The sequence below is a fragment of the Gordionus sp. m RMFG-2023 genome, chromosome 2, assembly GCF_954871325.1.
Source record: "Gordionus sp. m RMFG-2023 chromosome 2, tfGorSpeb1-WG-v2, whole genome shotgun sequence".
Taxonomy (NCBI): Eukaryota; Metazoa; Nematomorpha; class Gordioida; order Chordodea; family Parachordodidae; genus Gordionus; species Gordionus sp. m RMFG-2023.
Window position 1 is genome coordinate 14,865,196 of NC_088776.1, and position 21,304 is coordinate 14,886,499.

Consider the following 21,304-nt stretch of genomic DNA (forward strand, 5'->3'; position numbering starts at 1 on the left):
AAATAATTATTTTTGCCCATTTTAATTAATTATGATAACTCTAAAATAGGAATAAATTAATTTCTATATAAAATGATATTTTAATGTACCATTTTATTTTGTGTATGTAAATATTATTTTTTAAGTGTAAAATTGGCTATTTACAAAACACATTTTCGTAGTTAACATTTGTTCTCGATTTAAAAAAAATAGTTATAAATTAGTTGCATATATTATAATTATGTGAATGGAATTTAGACTTGAAAGATGGACCACATAAGAAACATTATTTAAGAATAATTTAAATAAATAAAATAAACCCCTATATAAAATTTGGCTATAACTTTTAGTATTCATTATCTTATGATTAATGCTTAAAAAATATTCAATAAAAGTTTAAAAAATTTATTTATATCCTATTTGTCCATATATTTAAAATAATATTTCTATGGAAAAAAATCCCCCAAATTTCCAAAGACTGATTTCCGTTATTTACCTTCGCTTGAATAACCTATAGTGTAAAATAACGTTTCTAATTTTACTCCATCGTTTTCCTGAGATAACATATTTTTTAAAAAGAAAAAATGGTCATATAAAATATGGCCCAGAATCAAAATAATAAAACTGATTTAATATTAAAGGAAAAAAAACAAAAATTAGAAACTGCCTAAATATTTTTTTTGCGAGTACATATTTAACATTAAAAAGTTAAAAAATAATCACTAATCACATCTTCGATGGTTTTGAAAATAATTATGATTGTTATTACTTTTTCTCTCAATACCAATACTTGTCCAGATTTACCTGTATAAGCCACAATCTTAAAGTTAGCGAAATATATTCAAGAAATGCAATAAAATATTGTGAAAAAAACTCACAAAATAAGCTCGTAGCGACATATATAAAATTTTGAGGATCTTTAGAGTCGATTTTACTGATCTTCTTAATTTTTAGCTTCTTGATTGGACTCCTTTTGATAATCATGTATGAATATAAGATTATGAATATAATTTAAAATTAATTTTAAAAAAGAGCATAGTAAATCTTATCTTGAGCCGTTCACTGTACCACCCCAAAATCTAATAAATAATCTTTGCTGATCAAAACGTTTTCAATGTTATATCTATAAACATTTTTAAGGATAAATCACCTAATATTTTGAGTATTCTTAGATTCGACCAAATTTTTAGTGTCTTCATCCCTGGATTTTGAATGGGAATTGATAGGAAAACTGATATTTAATTTTTCGGCAGGTTCAATAGCAACGTTAGGCTCGAAATCTGATTTGTCACTAAATGGTTCTCTTTGAAAACGGGAATCGAGTATCTGGTTTATTGGATATAAAATATAATGAATGAAGAACAATATACTCGGGATAGAGCCGCATAAATGGAATTTTTATCTCAAGTCCGGTCCGAATTTATTCTTAGTGAGACTGTTGTGAATTTTGAAAATAGAAATCACACGTTTTATAATAAATTTAACTATAATAAAAATCGCTAATGGCGTTTGATCTAATTTAAAAAAGATTTTTACGAAAATTGTATTTAAATAAAAGAAAAAACTTTATTATTTTCATTTTTATAAGCCCGAGCCCTGCTTTGAGCTGACTTGCAACTTTGAGAGTATGTATAAATTGCATCTGGAGCAAATTATTTTCTGAGGACCCCTTAAATGTAATTCTAGCGTGCACTGAAAATTCTTAGGCATATATTATCTTTTTTAAAAAAATCATAAATTTTAACAAAATATCAATTTTAAAAAAATTTAGAGATTCATCAGATAATAAAATATGAATGTTCATATACGTAATTTATGTTTTCGGTATAGGCATCATCTATGTAATCGAAATCATGAGCGATCTAGGAATATAAATGTTCAAAAAATACATAAATAAATTCATTTTTATAAAATGAAGTTAATGAGATATAGGAGAAGATTTTAGTATATTCCCATCTCACCTTTCTCCTAACACGAGATATAGCATTTCTTAAAATCTGTAAACCTATCATATCGAATTCCTAAGGGTTCCAAGATGTAGGTTTCCTATCCAAAGCCTATTCCACTTCATTTATTTCTTTTAGGTTAGACATTTAAGCGAAATCATTTTTAATTATCTTTCAATGCCTTCTAAGTTCAATACTTATTTTTTTAAATCCTTTGATCATTTATTTTTATACAAGCCAGCTTAAAATTCTGAGCTCGTATAATTAAAAATAATGTATTTGTTTTTTTAATACAAGCTTATTTAAAATTAATAGCTCGTATAAATTATGATCTATGTTTTATATGAGATGGTGCAATATGTGAACACTTTCTTATTTTCTAAAAAAAATCAAAATAATTTATTTTAAAAATTTGATAACAGTTTCGTTTTTCAATAACAAAAGGTACAATATAAATATATTTACTTTTATATTTTGAAGGGATAGCGCCATTTCATTCAAAATATTTGTAGTATTTATGTAATTGGGTAGGACGAATTTTGGCTATATAAGTATTTAATTGATTAATTATTTATAATATTTTAATATTATAAAAATGTATATAATAATAATTCATTCGATATTGACAATTCAGACCCCTGCAATATATATCATTTGAGCTAATTATGCCGTGGAGAAAGACGAATAAAACTATTCACCTATTCTTAGCAAAAAATAACCCGATTTCATACTCAATTAGATTTTTGCATCATGTCAATTCATTGGTTAATATAAAATATCATAAAAATTAAATAGGTATTCATTCAATTTATAATTGAACATTGTTGAAAGTTCGTATTTTTACATTATATATATAACTTTGTATAATATCAAATGTCAATCATATGTTTAAATGTGGTAGATTGAAGCTTTACAGTATATGTACTTTTATTCAATACCAAATGACAATCATATAATGTCTAAATGTCGGATAAGATGTCAATTATAAAATTTAAGGATTGGGATCAGGACTAATAAAAGCTTAGTCTACTGAATCTTTCAGCTGGTGGTATTAATTTATGTATATAATTATTAGAAATATCTTAGTGGTGCACGTGCACCCATTATAACAAGTGGGTTAATATGGGATATGATAAAATTAGTGAAAAGAACAAATTTTTCACATATGGGAATAAGTGGTGAATATATTCGTATGTTAGATAAACACAACGCAGGATAGTTAATATTTCAAAAAATAAATTCAAAATAAGAATATATGTAGAAGGGTTTAATTTTTTGGAAATTTTTAGATATACATATGGGTAACTAATAAAGGGTAAAATTAGTTATATATATTAAGCAGGAATGTTTACAAGGGTTAAAATATAAATAAATATAGGTCTATAAATATATATGTGAAATAAAGATCATGTCTGATCTTTGTAAACAAAATTTCAACTCAAATAAAAGGTTTTGGGGCTAGATATTTTAATTTAATAAAATTTGAGATATAAAGTTTAGAAAGTGTGTTGGTCTATTTTTAATTAATGTTGATCTATTGTAAAGGTAGTTCATTTTAAATTAATGTTGATATATTATTAATGTGTTCTAAAGATATGTTTTTATTGTTTCATTTTAATTCAATTAATGTAGTGTTTTTTGAATGGTGTGTTAATATTGGTTTATTTAGAATTAAACATATAAAATATTTAATTATAAATGATAAATGTGATATATTAAATTTGAAACATATGATATGATTATTTTAAATGCTAAAGACGATGCATTTAAATTTAAAGAAAGAAAATATCCATTTGATTATGTATATTTAATAAAATTGTATTTACATGTAATCTACATTTTGATTAGCCTTTTATAAAGAAATATATAAGTATATATTCTATTAAACCCTTGATGTGTTGAAAGACAAGAAAATGATTTAAATATGGGAGTAATTAGCTCTGACTCAAATATTATTGAAATGGTATCAAATGGATTTTGATAAAAAATGAAGCGAATTTTGGAAATTAAATGAATTAATATTTTTTTGGAGAATGTAGCATGTGGTCTGTGAAGTATGGGCGTGTTGTAAACGTATTTTTATATTATATATATATATAACTATATAATATCAAATGTCAATCAAATAATGTTTAAATGTCGTAGATTGATTAGTTTTACAGTATATGCCCTTTTATTCAATATCAAATGACAATTGTCGAAAATGTCAATTGGGATCGGGACTAATAAAAGGCTTTGTCTATTGAATTTTCCAGTGGTATTAGAATTATATTTTAATTATTAGATTATATTTTAATTATGTGTATAATAATTAGAAATATTTTAATACACAATTCAAAATTTCTAAATATAATAATAAAAAATTTTAAAATGAAAGTAATAAAAAATAACTTCCGTAGTCTTTTCCCAGAGTTTTAATTTCTGGAGCAAAAAATGGGTTCCTCGTACGAGGTAAATTGGTGGGGGAGAATCATCTGTGTCGGTAAATTCTTTAATAATTTTTTTTATTTAAAATTTTTATATTTCTGATCATTAAAAAAAATAATATATGGAATGAAAAACCATACACAGTAAACTGAGGTCACTTTAGAAGATTACACATTTTTCGTTCCTGTTAGATATTTTTCTTTATGAAGCCAGGATTTGGATTCGAATCGTGATCTTAATTTCTCCACCCTTCATCAAACCAAATTCAGGTTTTGACATTTTAAAAAATGAGGTTCGGTTAGGCGGGTCCAGACAGGCCTAATGCTTTAAATAATTATGTGCATGATATTTAATCAAATACCAGTATTAAGGATCCCCCAATAAAAATTAAAATTTTTATCTGAACTGTGCCATATGATATATGGAGAGCCATGGGCCAAAAAAATAAATAAACTCAAAGGATTCTAATTTACTTGATTTTAAAGAATAGAAGATTCTCCTTGTTATAAGGTTTCGTTGAAACTACAACTTAATTCGTTTTTTTAATAATAAAATGTGGGTCATTTGGTACAAAGAATCCTTCATATCGTGACATCAAAGATTATGTTTTGGTCGATAGGGAGTTAATAGAATTTTAAAGGGAGGGAAGTATCTAATCAAGATTAAAGAGGTCGTGAAGGTTCAACATCTATGTTTAGGATCATTCCAATAAATATTTAATTTTAAATAACTATTTTTAAATATATTATGCACTTTTAAAGGAACACTAACCATAAAGAGATAAAATGCTTTTGAAAAAAGAGTATTGTTGTTTCATTCTATAAAAATACTAAAAAAATTTAAAAAAATTAAACGCTTAAACATGTATCAAGTTATGCGATATTTCCGAACCATCAGAATTATCATTTTTCTATAGCAATGCAATTCTTTTAGCAACGAAGAAGATATAGATAACAACTTATCAGATGATTCTAATCTTACTGACATAGGGGGGTAGGCTGAAATACATCGAGGAGATTATAATAAACTTAGTATTAATGACAAAATTTCACTGAAAAAAATGTTCCTTCTCCAATTAGTAAAGTAGCAATTTAAATAAAAACGCTTAATGATTTTCGGAAAAGGTCATTAGGCCTTGTCCTGGTTCGTCTTATTTTTAAAACTTATTTCTGTTTAGCCCAGTCTAAACAGATTTTGAACTATGACACCTATTTTGATTTGTTTTAAGTTTGTACATATTATTTGTTATTTATATTCGGTACAAATAAAGCAAAGACTCGTTGACCGGTACATAAATCAAAATAGATTTTCTTTTTAGACTGCTAACCAGACATGGCCTTAACAATTATATGTCCTATTTTTTTCATAGATGTTCATTCTTTGAACAATATCACATTACGCAAAAATAAAAAGAATTTCTGATCTTTATATATCAATGCTAAAAAGATTTATGGGATTTTATTGGCATTACGATCTTCCGAAGGAGCAAATTTATGGTCAAATAATATAAACTAATCTATTCAACTTGATAGAAAACCCTATATACAAATTTAACACAAGAAAATAACTTTAGTTTAGATCTTCTGCTGACGCCCTATAAAGCAAAAGAAGATTCAAGACCTGCAAAACGTAGTCGATTTTCATAAATTCCAATTAATTCGATTTGCGTAATATGTTTATTTTATATATTATTAATTTTAAAAATACCATTCATAAACTTTCTAAATAAAAATAAGAAAATTTTATTGATGATTGATAAGTGAAATGGTGAAAGTACCATATTTGGTACAGTTAACTAACAAATCTGATAAGATATTGAGCTGACATTTTCAGGGTTTCTTAATAAAACCTATATATTAAAAATATCAAGATGTGACACCTTATAATGGGTTAATAAAGAGAAAAAAAGAAAGAAATATTTTCGATTTAATGATGCGGGATAATTTTTTTTAGAAAAAATGATATACCATGCAAAAAGAATAAAATTATGCAAAAAGACATATAATTAAGAATGATTGAAACCATTTAGTTTTTTGGTTAAATTCTTGGCAGCCAACCAGCACATCAAATCAAAGTAAGGGAACATAAATCTGTAAGCTGTCTTGAGGCGCGATTCTATTTCGTATATACTAATTGTAAAAGAATATGAAAAGGATATAGTATTATAATAAACTTAAAAGACTAAAACGAGACCCAAACTTACCATGTATGTTCATATGATTTTTCAAAGCCAAAAATAATTGTGATTTAAATTTACTCTATTATTTTAAATTATCTAGAAGCTCTAGAATCCAAACCTTAATTGTTGAGAGGCGTTGAAGGAATGAAGAAAATTTCCTCCAAAAACGAGTGAGTCGATAGGTGTTAATACTGCGTGGATCCATCCGGAGGGTAGGAAAAGTGTTTGCCCCTTTTGTAATAAATTATAAAATCTTAACATTATATATATTTGAATCTCTCAAAAAGTTGCTGTTATTACTATATTATGTCAAGGTTATAATAACTATTTTAAAAAAAAGAAGAAGATGATAGTGACTTGTTTAATGGTGCATTGATAAACGTTTTCTACCATGTCGCCGAAGAATACCTGAGTTTGATCACTGAGTTGGGACCATTCTTCGTAAAGTTGCAAATTTTGAGGCGAAGGTGGAATAAGGTAAAATATTTTCTCGCCCTTTTTTGGATAATAATAATTATTATTATGTAAGTGATTAACGATGCATTTATTTCTTTCAAAATTTAAGCGATTATTATTCTATTAAAATCTATCTAACTTTAAATTAATATTTTTCCCAAATTAACTTGACAAAATTCAAAGATATTTAAGAATATATCACAATTCAACTAAATATTTTTACTTTTATCAATTTTGTTTGCTAAAATATTTTTTAAAAAAGTGGGCAAGATTATTAAGGAAATATACCCTAAGAACGTGATACCATACGGAAGACCCCCCAAAATCGATGTGGAAATCTGTGTAACTGTCTCGAACACTCATTAAGCAATATTTTTCCACGCAAGGTGGGTAAAGGTATTCAATTTCGGCCATATTGTCCTTTCCTTCAAATTCGTCTTCTTTCTTATCATCAGCCGAAACTTCGTTAGAAAATAGGTGATTTTTAAGTGTGGCACTCAAAGAATCATATGTATTATAAGGTTGATAAGAATCGGATTTAAATCGATTGTGGGTCAAGTTTTTGTCGCAGGAATGACTGGAATTGCCATAGTAAATACTGGTTGAATTGAGATTGTCCGGAACATTTATATGTGAGTGGGGCGGTGGCCTAGGCCAATATAGTTCCACCCAGCTTAAACGCCTAACTATTCTGGGTACTTTGATCATCTTTCCTAAACTTAATATTTTTTGTTAAAACGAAATTTATAATAAAAAAAATTTAAATCAAGGTAACATAAATATCAAATGCCACAAATGATTAATTATGATATGCTGCAAATATCAAATCGCTATTATGAATTATCTGAAATACGACTATCGTGGAGAATTTTATCGAGTGCAAGAGAATAAATGAATACTAATCAGAAACACTATTTGATTGATAATTGGATCAAAAAATTTAAAAAATCCTCGCGAGTATACCTACAAAAAACTAATAGAATCAAATAATTCGTATTCGTACGAATAATAAAACCTTATTCGATTTGAAAATTAAATTCTTTATAAATATTTTCAAAAATAAAATAATGGATTATTAAAATTTTAAAAAGTGATTTCTAGAGTGGAAAAAATTTTAAAAAAAAGTTTAGCAAAAAACATGTTACATGCTTAAGAATAAATATTTATAAATAATTTAAATTCGTTTTAGGTATACTCGCGAATATCTGTGTATATTTTCAATAAAAAGAAAAACTCATCAAACATCAATATATAAAGCTAATATTTAATCGGTTTGTAGAATACGAGTAATTTTAACCTATAGAAAGAGATCTGTAAAAAAGACCCGAAGCCCAAAGCTTTGAAAATTTTTAGATTTGTTTTACAGACCTCTAATATAATCTTAACATATAAAATTCAAAAAAAAAATTATTGGGCCCTCTCACTCTCCCTTGTTATGGGGAAAATTAATGCTTTATATTTATCGATTATTTTCACTCGGTATCTGTAACTTCTAGGCTAATAACGTTATAGATTTTATCCCTAACTGGATTGGTATAGTATTTAAGCCATTTTTTTAGCCGCATTTTGATCTCCGTTTGATTGTGCACGTCTATTACATCGATCATCTTGTCTCGATCTAAATTTAATGTGTGAATAAAAATAAAATACTTGTCAACCATAATAGGAATATGTTATATTTTACAACTAACATAATAAAAAGGTCTATCATTGCCAAATTTTTGTTATGGAAAATTCCAATGCCTATACAACTTTAAAAATCAGCGAAGATAAAAAGATGATTATGAAAAGTCTTTTTGAATTTATTAAAAATTACATCTCATTTAAAATTAGATTTGTTTCATATCTATGGTCAAAAAGGCATCACCGTGACAAAGTTGGGTTGACAAAGAATATTCGATAATGGGTTAACTTTCGCAGGAAGGGGTACTGTTTGATTATGGCACCAAAATGTTGTAACTATCTGAGTAACTAGAAAACGTCGTCTTTACTTTGTTTGTTCAATGCTAACCTTTGATAGCCTCACCCCTAAATTGTAGGAGTTTTAAAGATACCCCAAAATGATAAATAATCTTAAATTAGAATTTTTTAGCCTACATTAAGTCATCGTTTGAAATAATATATTCGATTCGTAAAATAGGGGCACAAATCTTAACCAAAAAAGTCATTGATTCCCACAATGGATCATCAAACGTCCATTTACTTGACATTTTAAGCATATCGTTTTTTACTACCACCTTCCTTTTCTTATTCCATTTCCATACTTGCCCTAGCTCCCATAGATATCAAGTTTTTATATTTTACCGCATCCGGTAATGCTACAGACCACCCTGTGTTTAATACCTCTTCCCTCTGAAAGAATTCACCTCACGTATTGAGAGTGGCCGTACCATAGTCCTCTCCACAATGACCACGTCGCAATATATCTGCTTATGACATACTCAAAACATCTCTTACCCCCGTATTTAGAGGGGATGTACCATCTATAGCAGACCGCATCTCCCCTCCTCCGTCCCCTGGAACATTCCACTTCTACAATCCAATTTTGTGTCCCTTCTGACCACAACTAAAGCAAACTCTTTTCCGGGAGTGCTTCCTCAAAATGAGTTTCAAAACCGATAATCCACAATTGATCCTTTAAATCACCGAGAACTACACTCCTAATTCCAGGAGTGTTCCCTCAAAATGGTCTCAAAGCCGACTCAATAGGGCCGTTAAACCACCGATAACTGTTAATCAGCATATTCCTTCCTCATTCCTCCCAATGAGCCACGTCGAGAATCTTCAATCTACTTGCCAAACCGCCGGCAATTAACATTCAACCTACTATACAACACCATTTTACGATGCTCTCCACAATTCTCCTTTTATTCCTTCGAAATTTTTGACATTTTGCCCAACCGTGCATTCGTAGACTACCAGATGATTCTACTTGGCATACTCGGTTTATAATATGGGTAATAAATAGTGGCTAAAAATGTTACATTCCAAGTCAAAATCTAAAATTTTTCATATCTTTTCTCCAGAACAATAAAAATAATATTAAGTAAGGTTAACAATACTTCAGTGAGCCATTTTGTAAAATAAATTTTTGCCAAGTTCTAAATAATATTGAAGCTATGTTGCCATAATATCCCTCCTTCTATAACCTATCGTGCAATTGATAGAAATAATATTTGAGCCTATTCTTCTACTTGATCAACACTTTCATTTAGACCTGCATGAGCTTTTCAAAAATTATAAAAGTTTAATTTTTTGCAGTATAGTTTCGTGATAAAATAATTTAATTATTATAATATCAGTTTTTATAGCAATGTGGGTCCTAAATAAAATTTGTTATGGATTGAAAGGTTCCCTTGTGCGTTAACTTTAAAAATATACCATCTAAGATAGCAGATTTTATGTGCTGAATAAAATTGAAAAGACCATAATATTATATCATATAAATTTAATACTTTTCAATTTTCATTTGTTCCTGAAGAATTTCATCTTCGCCTGTTATATTTGTAAATGTAATGATGTTATCCTCTGTCATTTTCATAATAATATAGTTCTTTTACATTAGAAGTGACTCCGTATATTATAAATTATAAAATAAAGTGAGGCCATTGAAAATCAAATTAACTATCGATATTTTCTATTATTAATAATTTGTTTAAAATTATGCAAATTTAATTAGAAAATAAATATAGAATTCGAAGAAAAGGAACATTAATACAATGGCCCAAAGTTACATTTCAATACATGCGTTAATCTACCAGCTTAACCTAACGCACTAGCTTTTACAAAATGTGCTTCGCCACTGTAAAACTCTGCTGTCAAATAACAATATACAAATAGATCTAAATAAGGTTTTACTTATCAATCAAAATCAATTATTTATAATAATCTATAATAGTGCACACAAATTGAGCGTTTCAAGTGCAAATAATGCATTTCAAATCAAATAGCATCGTGAAATTGGTAAAATTGTCATTTGGCGTTAGCAATCATTTTAAAAAACCAAACAGGTTTGCTATTTTCAATAGTTTTTTATTCTTCATTTTGTAATATTATATAAAATATAAAAAAATTAACTTACTTATATAAATAAAAAAGGCAGACAATAAAATAATTTTCAAAAAAAATTCTTTTTTAAACCTTTTAAAATTTTGAACCAATGAATGATATTAATAAAAAGTCAGCCTCAATTTAAACAAGGGATGCGTGAAGCTTTTTTATTAAAAAATTACGGCAAAACGCAAACGCTCAATTTACGGTTTGACTAAACTACAAATGCCTATAAACTGCAAATGTCAAGGTAAAAATTTTTGATATATACTCTATTAATTGATAAAGGATTTAAACTATTTATTATGATATAAAAAGAAATACAACTATTAATGTGTAACCTAGGGCTGTGCCGATCCACATAATTTTTACCGATCCGATCTGATATTTCCCGATACTGGTTCAAAACCGATCCGATATTTATATTGATTTTTCACCACCCCCCTTTGAACCAAATGTAATTATAAGAAATCAATATTTTTATGCAAAAAATCGAATTATGCATTTAATTTTTTTTTTCTACAATTAAAAAAAAGTTTACGGATATTGGTAGTAATAAATGAAATATTCATTATTCCTCCCCTTGAAATTATAACTCCGCAGATAACGCATTTTGCAAAATTATCTTAGCCTTTTGTAAAATATTTGCATAATTCAGATATCATATTTAAAAAAAATTCTTTTATTTAAAATATAAATAATAAAATTGGGGTTATTATTTAAAAAGTTAAAATAAATAAAACTTAAGGGATGTTGTGCATTTGCATTATTTAAAAAAAAAATTATTTAGAAAATATTTTTAATGTAAAATAAATATACATAAACAAAAAAAGTAAAGTAAAAAGATCGGATCAGATCAGATCGGTTTTTTACAAGCATCGGCCCGATCCGATATTTTTGAAAAAGGTTAAATATCGGTGCCAATCCGATCCGATATTTAATATTGGCATAGCCCTAGTATATTCCTTTATCATTGAATATATCTAATAATTTAATTTTTATAAGTTATTTATCATAAGAAAATAAATCTCACTTCAATTAATAGAGTATATATCAAAAATCTTTACCTAAGCATTCGCAGTTTACCCTGGCTTTGTAGTTTTTACCTAAGTATTTACAGTTTTGTCAAACCCCTCAATTTATGAGCACTATAAGACAGTTCGTATGTCAAAAGTTTCAAATTCATAGCCTTTTTAGGAGTGGTTCAGGTTGGGGTAAATTTTTTAATGGTTCAAGTTCAATTTGGGTTTAGTAATTAACAGTTAATACTGGTTTAACGCTTCAAATCATGTTCAGATATAAGAATTTACCAAGTTCTTTATTTGAACTAGAAAAATATTTCAAATTTTAAAATATTAAGGTTGTACATTGCAATTTTTTAAAATAAATGTAAGATTTCAAAAACAAACAAAATGGCCTTGAACAAAAAGAAATAATGATATTTTATAAATCTATGATAATTTATTATTTAATTGATTGAGATATTATCAAATACCATTTGTCTTAAATCGCTATTTAAATATTTTTAAAAAAATCATGATTTTCACCACTCCTATCAGGCAATATTTGGTATCACTGGAAACAATCTGTGGATAGGGCCAACAGAAAAAGTAAGGATACATGTAAATTGTGATAGATGCTAATAGACGATGGTCAGAAATAATTGAGATGAATAGTAGACACAGAAAGCTTGATATCAGGGTACATGAATGAAGAGGGGAGGGTAGGAGCAACGAAGAGGGAACAAGGAAAGTTTCAAAAAGGTATTTTGGGGTAGAGGGGGTATAACCGAAATTATGGTAATATTAAAATCAATTAAAGACTATTTAAAAAAAATACAATAAAGTGTTGAGGCTAGTTTTTTATTTTTTTATGTATTCAGGAATGCGCCAGAGGGAGAAAACGGTCAAAGCCGACCGAAATATTAAACTCCAATGACTATTAGAACTTTCTGGAAAGGAATATTGCGATAAAATAGGGTAGTATTGTGAACAAGAATTCTGAGAAAGGTTTAGTCAGGAAGGTAAAAGAAAATTAAAAAGGGAATAATAAAAAAAGTAGGGCTGTGCCGATACACCTATTTTTCACCGATCCGATCCGATATTTGCTTAAAACCGATCCGATACCGATAAGATATTTATATTGATTTTTCACCACCCACCTTTGAAAAGAAATCAATATTTTTTATGCAAAAAAATGGAATTATGCAATTAGAGGTGGGCGCGAACCGTGAAATTACGCGTGACCCATCGTGTCACGGTGGGTCACGGCGGGTCACGGCGTGAGTGTGAATAAATGTTAAATTCCAAGGCGTGACGGGCCTTCCCAAAATTTTCTCCGTGCGTGATCGGGCGTGAACATAAATTTCCCGTGAATCACGGAAATTTTAATTTTTAAAATTGTTTTTTTTATAAATATAAATTTGCAATTTTATAATTATATATTTTCTTATTTATTTTAGTTCTTTTTTAAAAAAGAATAATTTATGAAAACTAAAAATCTTCCGCATTTTATAAACAACATCCGGTAACATTTCGTTAGTTCTATTTTCTTTTTATGTTTAGATGTTTTTTATCGCGAGACTTTATGCTAAATTTTGCTTAAATTTTTTACAAAAAAGTCAGTTATATTTTATTTGTAAAGATCTTCAATCTTTAAATGCATCAGAAAGTGAATTACAAGCTAGGCCAAAAGATAAATGTTGGTGTTACTATGGATAACAAAATATAAAAGTTGTGAACCGGAAAACTCTCATGAATACTATAGGTCCAAAAATATACCATGAAATAAAATTTAAGATTAAAAGCATGATCAATAATAATTACTTTTCCATAATCACTGGTATTTGGACGGATGACTATAAAAATTTAAGTTTTTTAACCATTACAGTACATATTATCATTAAGGATTTTAAATTAAAAACATTTGTTTTGGCCACAAGGACAATGGATGAAAAAAAAGTCAATATTAAAAGTGTAGTCAATTCAATTTTAGGAGAATATACAGAAGTAGAAAATTACTTAAATAAATATAGTTGTGAGTGCTAACGGAGCAAATCTTATAAGTGCATTCAAAGGGCGAAACGCTAGCATGTATATGCCATATACTAAATAATATTATGCATTATATTTTTAATTGTATGGTGTAAAAAAATAGTACAATATTTCAAACAATCTACAGCTAATAGCAAACTAAGCCACACCCTTAAACAAGATTTAATGAGAATAACGAGATGGAACTCTTTATATATCATTATATAGAGTTTTAAAATCATATTCTGAAATACAGGTGCACTTGTTTAGCAAGCAAGAATTAAATAGATTCCACAATTGATATCAGCATCATACGCGAGTTAGATAAATTTTTATCAATATTTAACGAATGCTCGGATAGAGAGCAGATTCTCGTCCCACAATAAATGAAGTTTGTCTATGGAAACAAAAATTAGTAAAATTTTGTTAACCAATACAATAATAATCAAAACCTTAAAATACAGAACAAGATTTCTTTTAAAAGATTATTATGCAGCCACTACATAAGGTAGGCTTAATTCTAGATCCAAATTTCAAAAGACTTAAGTTTTTAATAAAAGAAGAAAAGGATGATATATATAAAACCATCTTAAAAATGCTAAATGATATAAAATTAGATGATATGCATAAGTCGATGCCAACTATCATTTATAACTTTCCTAACTTATCCTAAACTCATAAAAAAACCTTATATTCTAAATGATCAATACCAACTATCATTTATAACTTTCCTAATTCAACCTACACTCATAAAAGACCGTATAATCTAAATAAAAAATTTAGAGAATTTCTAGATGATTCTGATGAAGCATCAACATCACCGATGAAAGCTGTGAGGATGAACTTAAAAGATTCATATAAGTTAAATAACAAGACAATATTTTGAAGTTTTGGAAGCAGGAATATTCATTTCCTTTTTTGAGAAAATTATAGAGTAAAATTTTGTCAGCTGCAAGTTCGGCTTCTAGTGAAAGGTTATTTTCTGTAGCAAATCTTTTATTAGAGGAAAGACGTACACAATTGAAATAAAAAAAGATGGACATTCTTCTTTTCCTTAATAATTTCGATTTATAGCTTGTATTTATTTTTTGTTTAGAAAATAAATAGAATGAATTCAAAAAAGTGTAAAATTATAGTAATAGTTTTGAAAAATTTAAAAACACCGTAAATTTTCGGGCGTGACGGGCGTGAATCAAAATATTGCTTTTCGTGAGCGGGTGGGTCGGGTCGAAAATTTTTTAGTGGTAAGCGTGAATGGGCGTGAATTTTTTTAATACCACCGTGAGCGGGCTGGCCTGAATGAAAAATTAAGCCCGCGCCCACCTCTATATGCAATTAATTTAATTTTTTTATTTCTAATATAATTTTAAAAAATATTGGTTGTATTAAATGAATTTTTCATTATTCCTCCTCGTGAAATTACAATTCCGCAGATAACGCATTTTGCAAAATTATCTTTGTCTTTTGTAAAATATTTCAATAATTCAGATAACATATTTAAAAAAAATATTTTATTTAAAGCAGGGACGAGAACCCTCCTTCTAAAAAAAATGGGTTTGGGTTCAGTGAAAAATCTATGAACCCGGGGTTCAGGGTCTGGAGACCAAAAAAATAATGACTTATTAAACATCATTTTTTAAAAAAATTTATTTTAATTAGTATCACCATAAAAATAATTTATCATCATAATTATATTATAATACTACAATACAATTTAAAAATTTACTAAATATAACAAAAATTATTACAAGAAAAAATGATCAAAAAATGTTTTTTAAAATTAATATATAAATTTTAAAATTTAAAAAAAAGCTTTGGACCCTGAACCTTAAATTTTTTGGGTTCAGCGAAACATTGAGGGTATAGGTTCAGAGTTTGTGTTCTCGTTCCTGATTTATAGTAATAAAATTGGCATTATTTAAAAAGATTTAAAATAAATAATTGGGTGTTCCTTTCTATTTTTATAAAAAAACTTTTAAATAATATAAATCTATTTTAAAAAATAAATAAAATTTAAGAGATGTTGTGCATTTGCATTGTTTAAAAAAAAATTATTTGGAAAATATTATTAATGTAAAATAAATATACATAAAATAACAAAAAAAGAAAAATGGAAAGATCGGATCGGTTTTTACAGGTATCGGCCCGATCCGATATTTTTGGAAAACTCGAGATATCTGTGCTAATCCGATCCGATATTTAATATCGGCACAGCTCTAAAAAGTGCTTAGACCATTGCGCTACGGGATGAAAAGAGTGATAAAGCATTCTGAGCAGGACATAAGAATAAATGACGACGACGTAATTATGTAGCTTTTTTTAATCGCATGATCTTTTTTCTAAATCATAGTGATTTTTCCCAATCTAGATAGTCCTATATAGACACTATAGAGATTTGCAAAGTTCGGACCGAATTGTTTTTTTAAAAAATATAAAGGACCGAGCAAAACATTTAACGGGTCAGACAATTTGTGCAAAAATTCTCATGGGTTGACTCGGGCCGGACTTATTAATATTTTTTGAAAATAGCTACTAAAATTTTTAAAAGTGACATTAAGATTAAATAAAGCTATGTATCTTAGAGGTCTACAATGGGCGAGTTTTTAGCTAAAAAGTCCGCCCACTTATAATTTTTTTAAAAAAATTTACCCGCCAGCCCCTTTATTTATCTATAAATTTTGTTTAACCCACCTACCCGCCTAATGTTAAAAAATTATTTTAATGGCCGGTTTGGTTATTTATTCATTCATTTTAATGTATTTTTAATTAAACATATAATATGCAATATTATGAAATAAAACTATTATTTTTAATAAATTGAAATCTGTTCTACTCATTTAGCCTGAAAAATATCAAAAATTCACCCGCCCACGCCAGGCCATTAATTTAAATTTTTTAACCCGCCCGCCACCCGTCAAATGTTGAAAATATAGAAAACCCGACCATGCCCTTCCAAAGATGGATGGACGTCGGCGTGCGGGAGAAAAATCGGACCAATGCAAACCTCTAATGCAAATTCATATTATAAAATTTTGATTCATATTAGAAACAATGCAAATAATATTTATTCATATATATGTAAAATTAATCACCAAGTACTATGTATTTAGTATTTACTACCCCAATTGGCATATAATTTTTATTACTCCCCAGTCGTTTAAAAATTTTCTCACATAAATCATCTTTCCAGGACACCCTTTGCTTAAATGGCCAGCATTATTCTACTTGGAATAAAGATTTATAAGTGATTCTGTTGCAATTTTATGCATATTCATTATCATTTAGCAAATATGCCTTTGTAATAAGACAATATCAGGATACTCTTTCTATATTCTATTGGTTTTGAGTTCGTAACTTAATCAGGGTCTAAAACTTTTATTCTATCATCTACATTTTCTGTGAAAATTGTTTCCATTTTCCTGTAAAATGTATGAGAATACTAATTGAATAGATAAACTGCTGAGTGAGTTTGAGAATTAACAATACCATCAAAAAACCCAAATCTATTTAATTCTTTTCAATCATGCAAACCTAATACTTATTTCATTGGGAATTTCAAATCGGAGAGAAAAGCTTAATTTCATGCGATACTGAATTATTATAGTTAATATAACCTATCACTAATCAGCGTTCATCCCTAAAAATCAGTAGATTCTCAGAAGTCTAATTCCGAGCTAATTACCAAAATTGAGTATTTTCCGAGGATATGTTAATTGTGGGTTTTCTTTGACTCCATGAAAAAGATTTAATAATTAAAATAATCTTAATCTTTATCTTATAAAATTCGTTTATAAATCCTTTTATTACAAGTGGATTTTGACAAATTCCCATTAAAGAAATTTCAGAGTTGTATATACATTTTTCTTTTATTATCTTTATAATTCTCCGAAATAGTTTTTAACTGTGATATTTAATCTTCAAATAATATATTGAACATTTTTTTAAGTCAGCAGTTTATTTTTGGTGATTCGTCTAAAAGCGAATTTTATGTACGTGCTCATGATTTTTGAAAATAATGTGCAGAAAAAAAGGGGCATACAAAATAAAATTGTTGTAAAATACATTTGTTCTTTTTTAATTTTTTTAAACTTTTATTTGAAGTTTTATGGTTCAGATTAGAGGTCTGTAAAAGTAGGCCCGGCCCTATTTTTTTTAAATTGGTTCAGGTTAGTTCGGGCCTATTATTTTTTTAAAAATCGGGTCGAATCGGGTAGATGAAATTTTTTTATATCTAAATCAATTTTATTTCGAATCATATTATACCAAAAAAGGTTTTAATTTTAATTTTATTTGAAGAAACTAGACGCCATATGACATATCATTTATTTTAGGTATGATAATTTAAAAAAAATTAAAATTTTTTAAAAAAAATTAATTTCTATATTTAAAAATTCGGGTGGGCTGGGCCAGCAAAACTTATTTTCGCCCGGCCCACAGCTGGGTCGGGCCTTATATTTTTTAAGAAAATTTGGCCGGGTCAGGCCTTAGAAATTTTTTTTAAATATATCTAACTTAATCAATTTTATTATGTTGAATTTTTTATGTAAAATAAAAATATTTTATTTTATTTATAAAAACTAGACCCCAAATAACATATATCGTTTATTTTTAGTAATTATAAAAATTAATATCTATATTTAAATAAATTCGGGCTGGGCTGGTAAAACTTATTTTAAAAAATTTCAGGTTCAGGTTGGGCAAAACTTTTTTAGAAAAATTTTTAGGCCCAGCCGAGCTTGAAAAATTAAGCAATGCAGATCACTAATTTAGATATCCTATTGAATTAAAAGGCATTGTTTGATTCATAATTAGGAAATGTTTCGAGAAAATAAGAATTTCAAAAGAAGAGTATATATGAAAACATCAAGGTGTTATTTTTTCCAACTTTAAATCATTTTTTGAGTGCATTTATAAACAATTAAAATTTCTATCTTGCCAGAAATATATTCTGTCATGTTTGGAATACCCACCCTATGAATTTCAGACAATTTTAACATGAATTTTTAAACTTAATATAATTTATATTACATTTTACATATATGTTTTATATAAATTATAAAATACTCAAGGTTAATGGTAGAATTGTTTACAATTTTTAAGATAGGTATTCCAAACATGATAGAATATATTTCCAGTAGAATCTGATTTCTAAATTTAAAAAAAACACACTCAAAAATGATTTAAAGTTGTAAAAATAACACATTGCCAGAAAAATCACATTGACACTAACATATATATATATATGCTTAAAGGATTGCATTATAAAATATTCAATTAATCAAAAAAATAAATAATAATTTTTTGATTTTAAAAATATTTAAGGAGAAAATTAAAATTATTGTTAAAAAAATGGTAGAAACTTGTATAATATAATAAAATAATTTAAACTTTAACCAAAAATATTATCTATACCAATCCTTCCAATTTCTAACTGTTAAATCACTACCAACTACATCAAACCACTAGCCATTCACTGTGTATCTTATACCTAATCATACACTTAAGCCTTTTTTTAAAAAATAGTACTGAATTATCTTATTGACTTAAAATATCAAATTATATGAAGGTTTTGTTAAGAAGATAGTATTATGCAAGCTTGGTTGCTAAGATCCATCAATATATTTGAATTAGTTTTTTTATTTGGCATTTCAACATACATTATTCTAAACTTATTATGATGATCTAATATTTTTTTAAAATCTAAATCAAGCTTGATGTAGAAAGTCTATCTTTAACAATTATATTATGTAAAATAATTGTTTTTTAAACATTTATTTTTTTAAAAATAGTTCACCTATGTAACGCATTAAGTCATTGACATTAAAATCATGGGGAGGAAGCTTAAGACCTATATTTTCCTTCTTTTCCACAAAAATTGGATTGTTAAACCCATGTGAAACAAAATGAGACATATTTAATTCTTGGCCTGTCATATACCACATAATTGTTTTTGAACTAAAAATAAAATAAGATGCTTATAGGATACAATATATATATATATTTCGATAATTTTTTTAATACTTAAATAATGGCATAAGATAACTAAGAAAATTAACCATACCTTAGGAATTTTTTGGATTTAATCATTTTTATAAATTTTGGAGTACCAGCTTTATAAATCTCTCTAAAAACATCAGCATCACCTGGAAATTTGTTTATTAAAATAATAATTATCTCTATATAATTAAAATTATATATACATCTAGGCGAGCCATGTATCCTTTTACAGTTAGGGCAAATATAGTTATCCATAACAGCTGCTTGTGCTTCATCTATTTCTACACATCTACTCCAAAATCCGATGTAAAATTATTAGTTCTTACAAATAGTTAACCTTCCATGAAACCATTCTTTACAAGAATCGCATTCTATCATAAAACTACTGCCATCATACGATTTCCTACAAATGCAGTAAATTTGATCCTGGAGCCCCATCTGAATTAAAAGATGATGCAGCGATCGTCAAGGAAAGTTTATTATTGATTTTTTTAAGAAACCATAGCAAGGAAAATACAGCTTGGGTTGATATATAGCGCTGGAACATTGGCGTACGCAGCTGGGGGGGGGCAAATTCCTTCCTACCCCCCCCCCCCCCCAAAGCCAAAAAATGCAGATGCCGGATATATTTTTCAAAAATATTATTGTTTATATTAATTTATATTTGTTAATATTTATTCCTATCTCATATTAAATATATATTTAATTACATGTATTATCACATTTATCTACTAAGTTATTTTATCGATTAATTTTGATTTCAAATTTTCCGGCGTAATATTTACTTATTATTTTCAAATTTTTAGTGACGTAATATTTATCTACCATTTTCAAATTTCTAGTCAAATAAATATTATTTCTGAAACTTCTTGTCCAACAGGGAAAAGAAATTGCAATCTTATCCAACGAGATAGAGTCTCTGCCATCAAGCAGTAACAGCTTTTAAGGAGTTAGCAGAGCCAATTATTTGCTATTACTGAAATATCACATTGGCCTGAAAGAAATATTTCCTCAGAAGCAAGAAAATTATTGGATGTAATCAATGCTTATTCCAAATTTTATTTCTCATTAGAATGTATTATTTAATTATACAACTATTTTAAGTATTACTTTTCAAAAACATGACAATGACTTGATTAAGAAGATGAGAATAGCGGAGAGCATTTTATCAGAACTCAAGGAAATTAGGGCTAATGTTGATGAAGAATTTCATATTTTATTGTTGAGTCAAAAACAAA

At 27.4% G+C, this 21,304-nt stretch overlaps 1 protein-coding gene across 2 annotated transcripts in view; it reads right to left on the bottom strand.

Moving 5' to 3' along the window:
- LOC135925275 (lysine-specific demethylase 7B-like) overlaps positions 1-20,529 on the bottom strand; it is a 59,714-nt gene extending 39,185 nt beyond the window's left edge. The window contains exons 1-15 of one of the 2 annotated variants that reach the window (XM_065460511.1): positions 20,404-20,529; positions 20,270-20,355; positions 20,131-20,212; positions 19,864-20,024; positions 8,464-8,605; positions 7,276-7,705; positions 6,889-7,026; positions 6,650-6,762; positions 6,375-6,481; positions 4,317-4,414; positions 2,391-2,468; positions 1,788-1,841; positions 1,130-1,305; positions 858-949; positions 4-533 (exon numbers count right to left, since the gene is read on the bottom strand). In XM_065460511.1, the coding sequence (XP_065316583.1) occupies positions 532-533; positions 858-949; positions 1,130-1,305; positions 1,788-1,841; positions 2,391-2,468; positions 4,317-4,414; positions 6,375-6,481; positions 6,650-6,762; positions 6,889-7,026; positions 7,276-7,705; positions 8,464-8,605; positions 19,864-20,024; positions 20,131-20,212; positions 20,270-20,355; positions 20,404-20,504 (1,860 nt within the window). In that variant the 5' untranslated portion in view covers positions 20,505-20,529 and the 3' untranslated portion in view covers positions 4-531. Of the gene's footprint in view, positions 1-3; positions 534-857; positions 950-1,129; positions 1,306-1,787; positions 1,842-2,390; positions 2,469-4,316; positions 4,415-6,374; positions 6,482-6,649; positions 6,763-6,888; positions 7,027-7,275; positions 7,706-8,463; positions 8,606-19,863; positions 20,025-20,130; positions 20,213-20,269; positions 20,356-20,403 lie in introns of those variants that run through there. The other variant, XM_065460510.1, reaches the window with a different exon arrangement.
- Between the last annotated feature and the right edge of the window lie 775 nt (positions 20,530-21,304).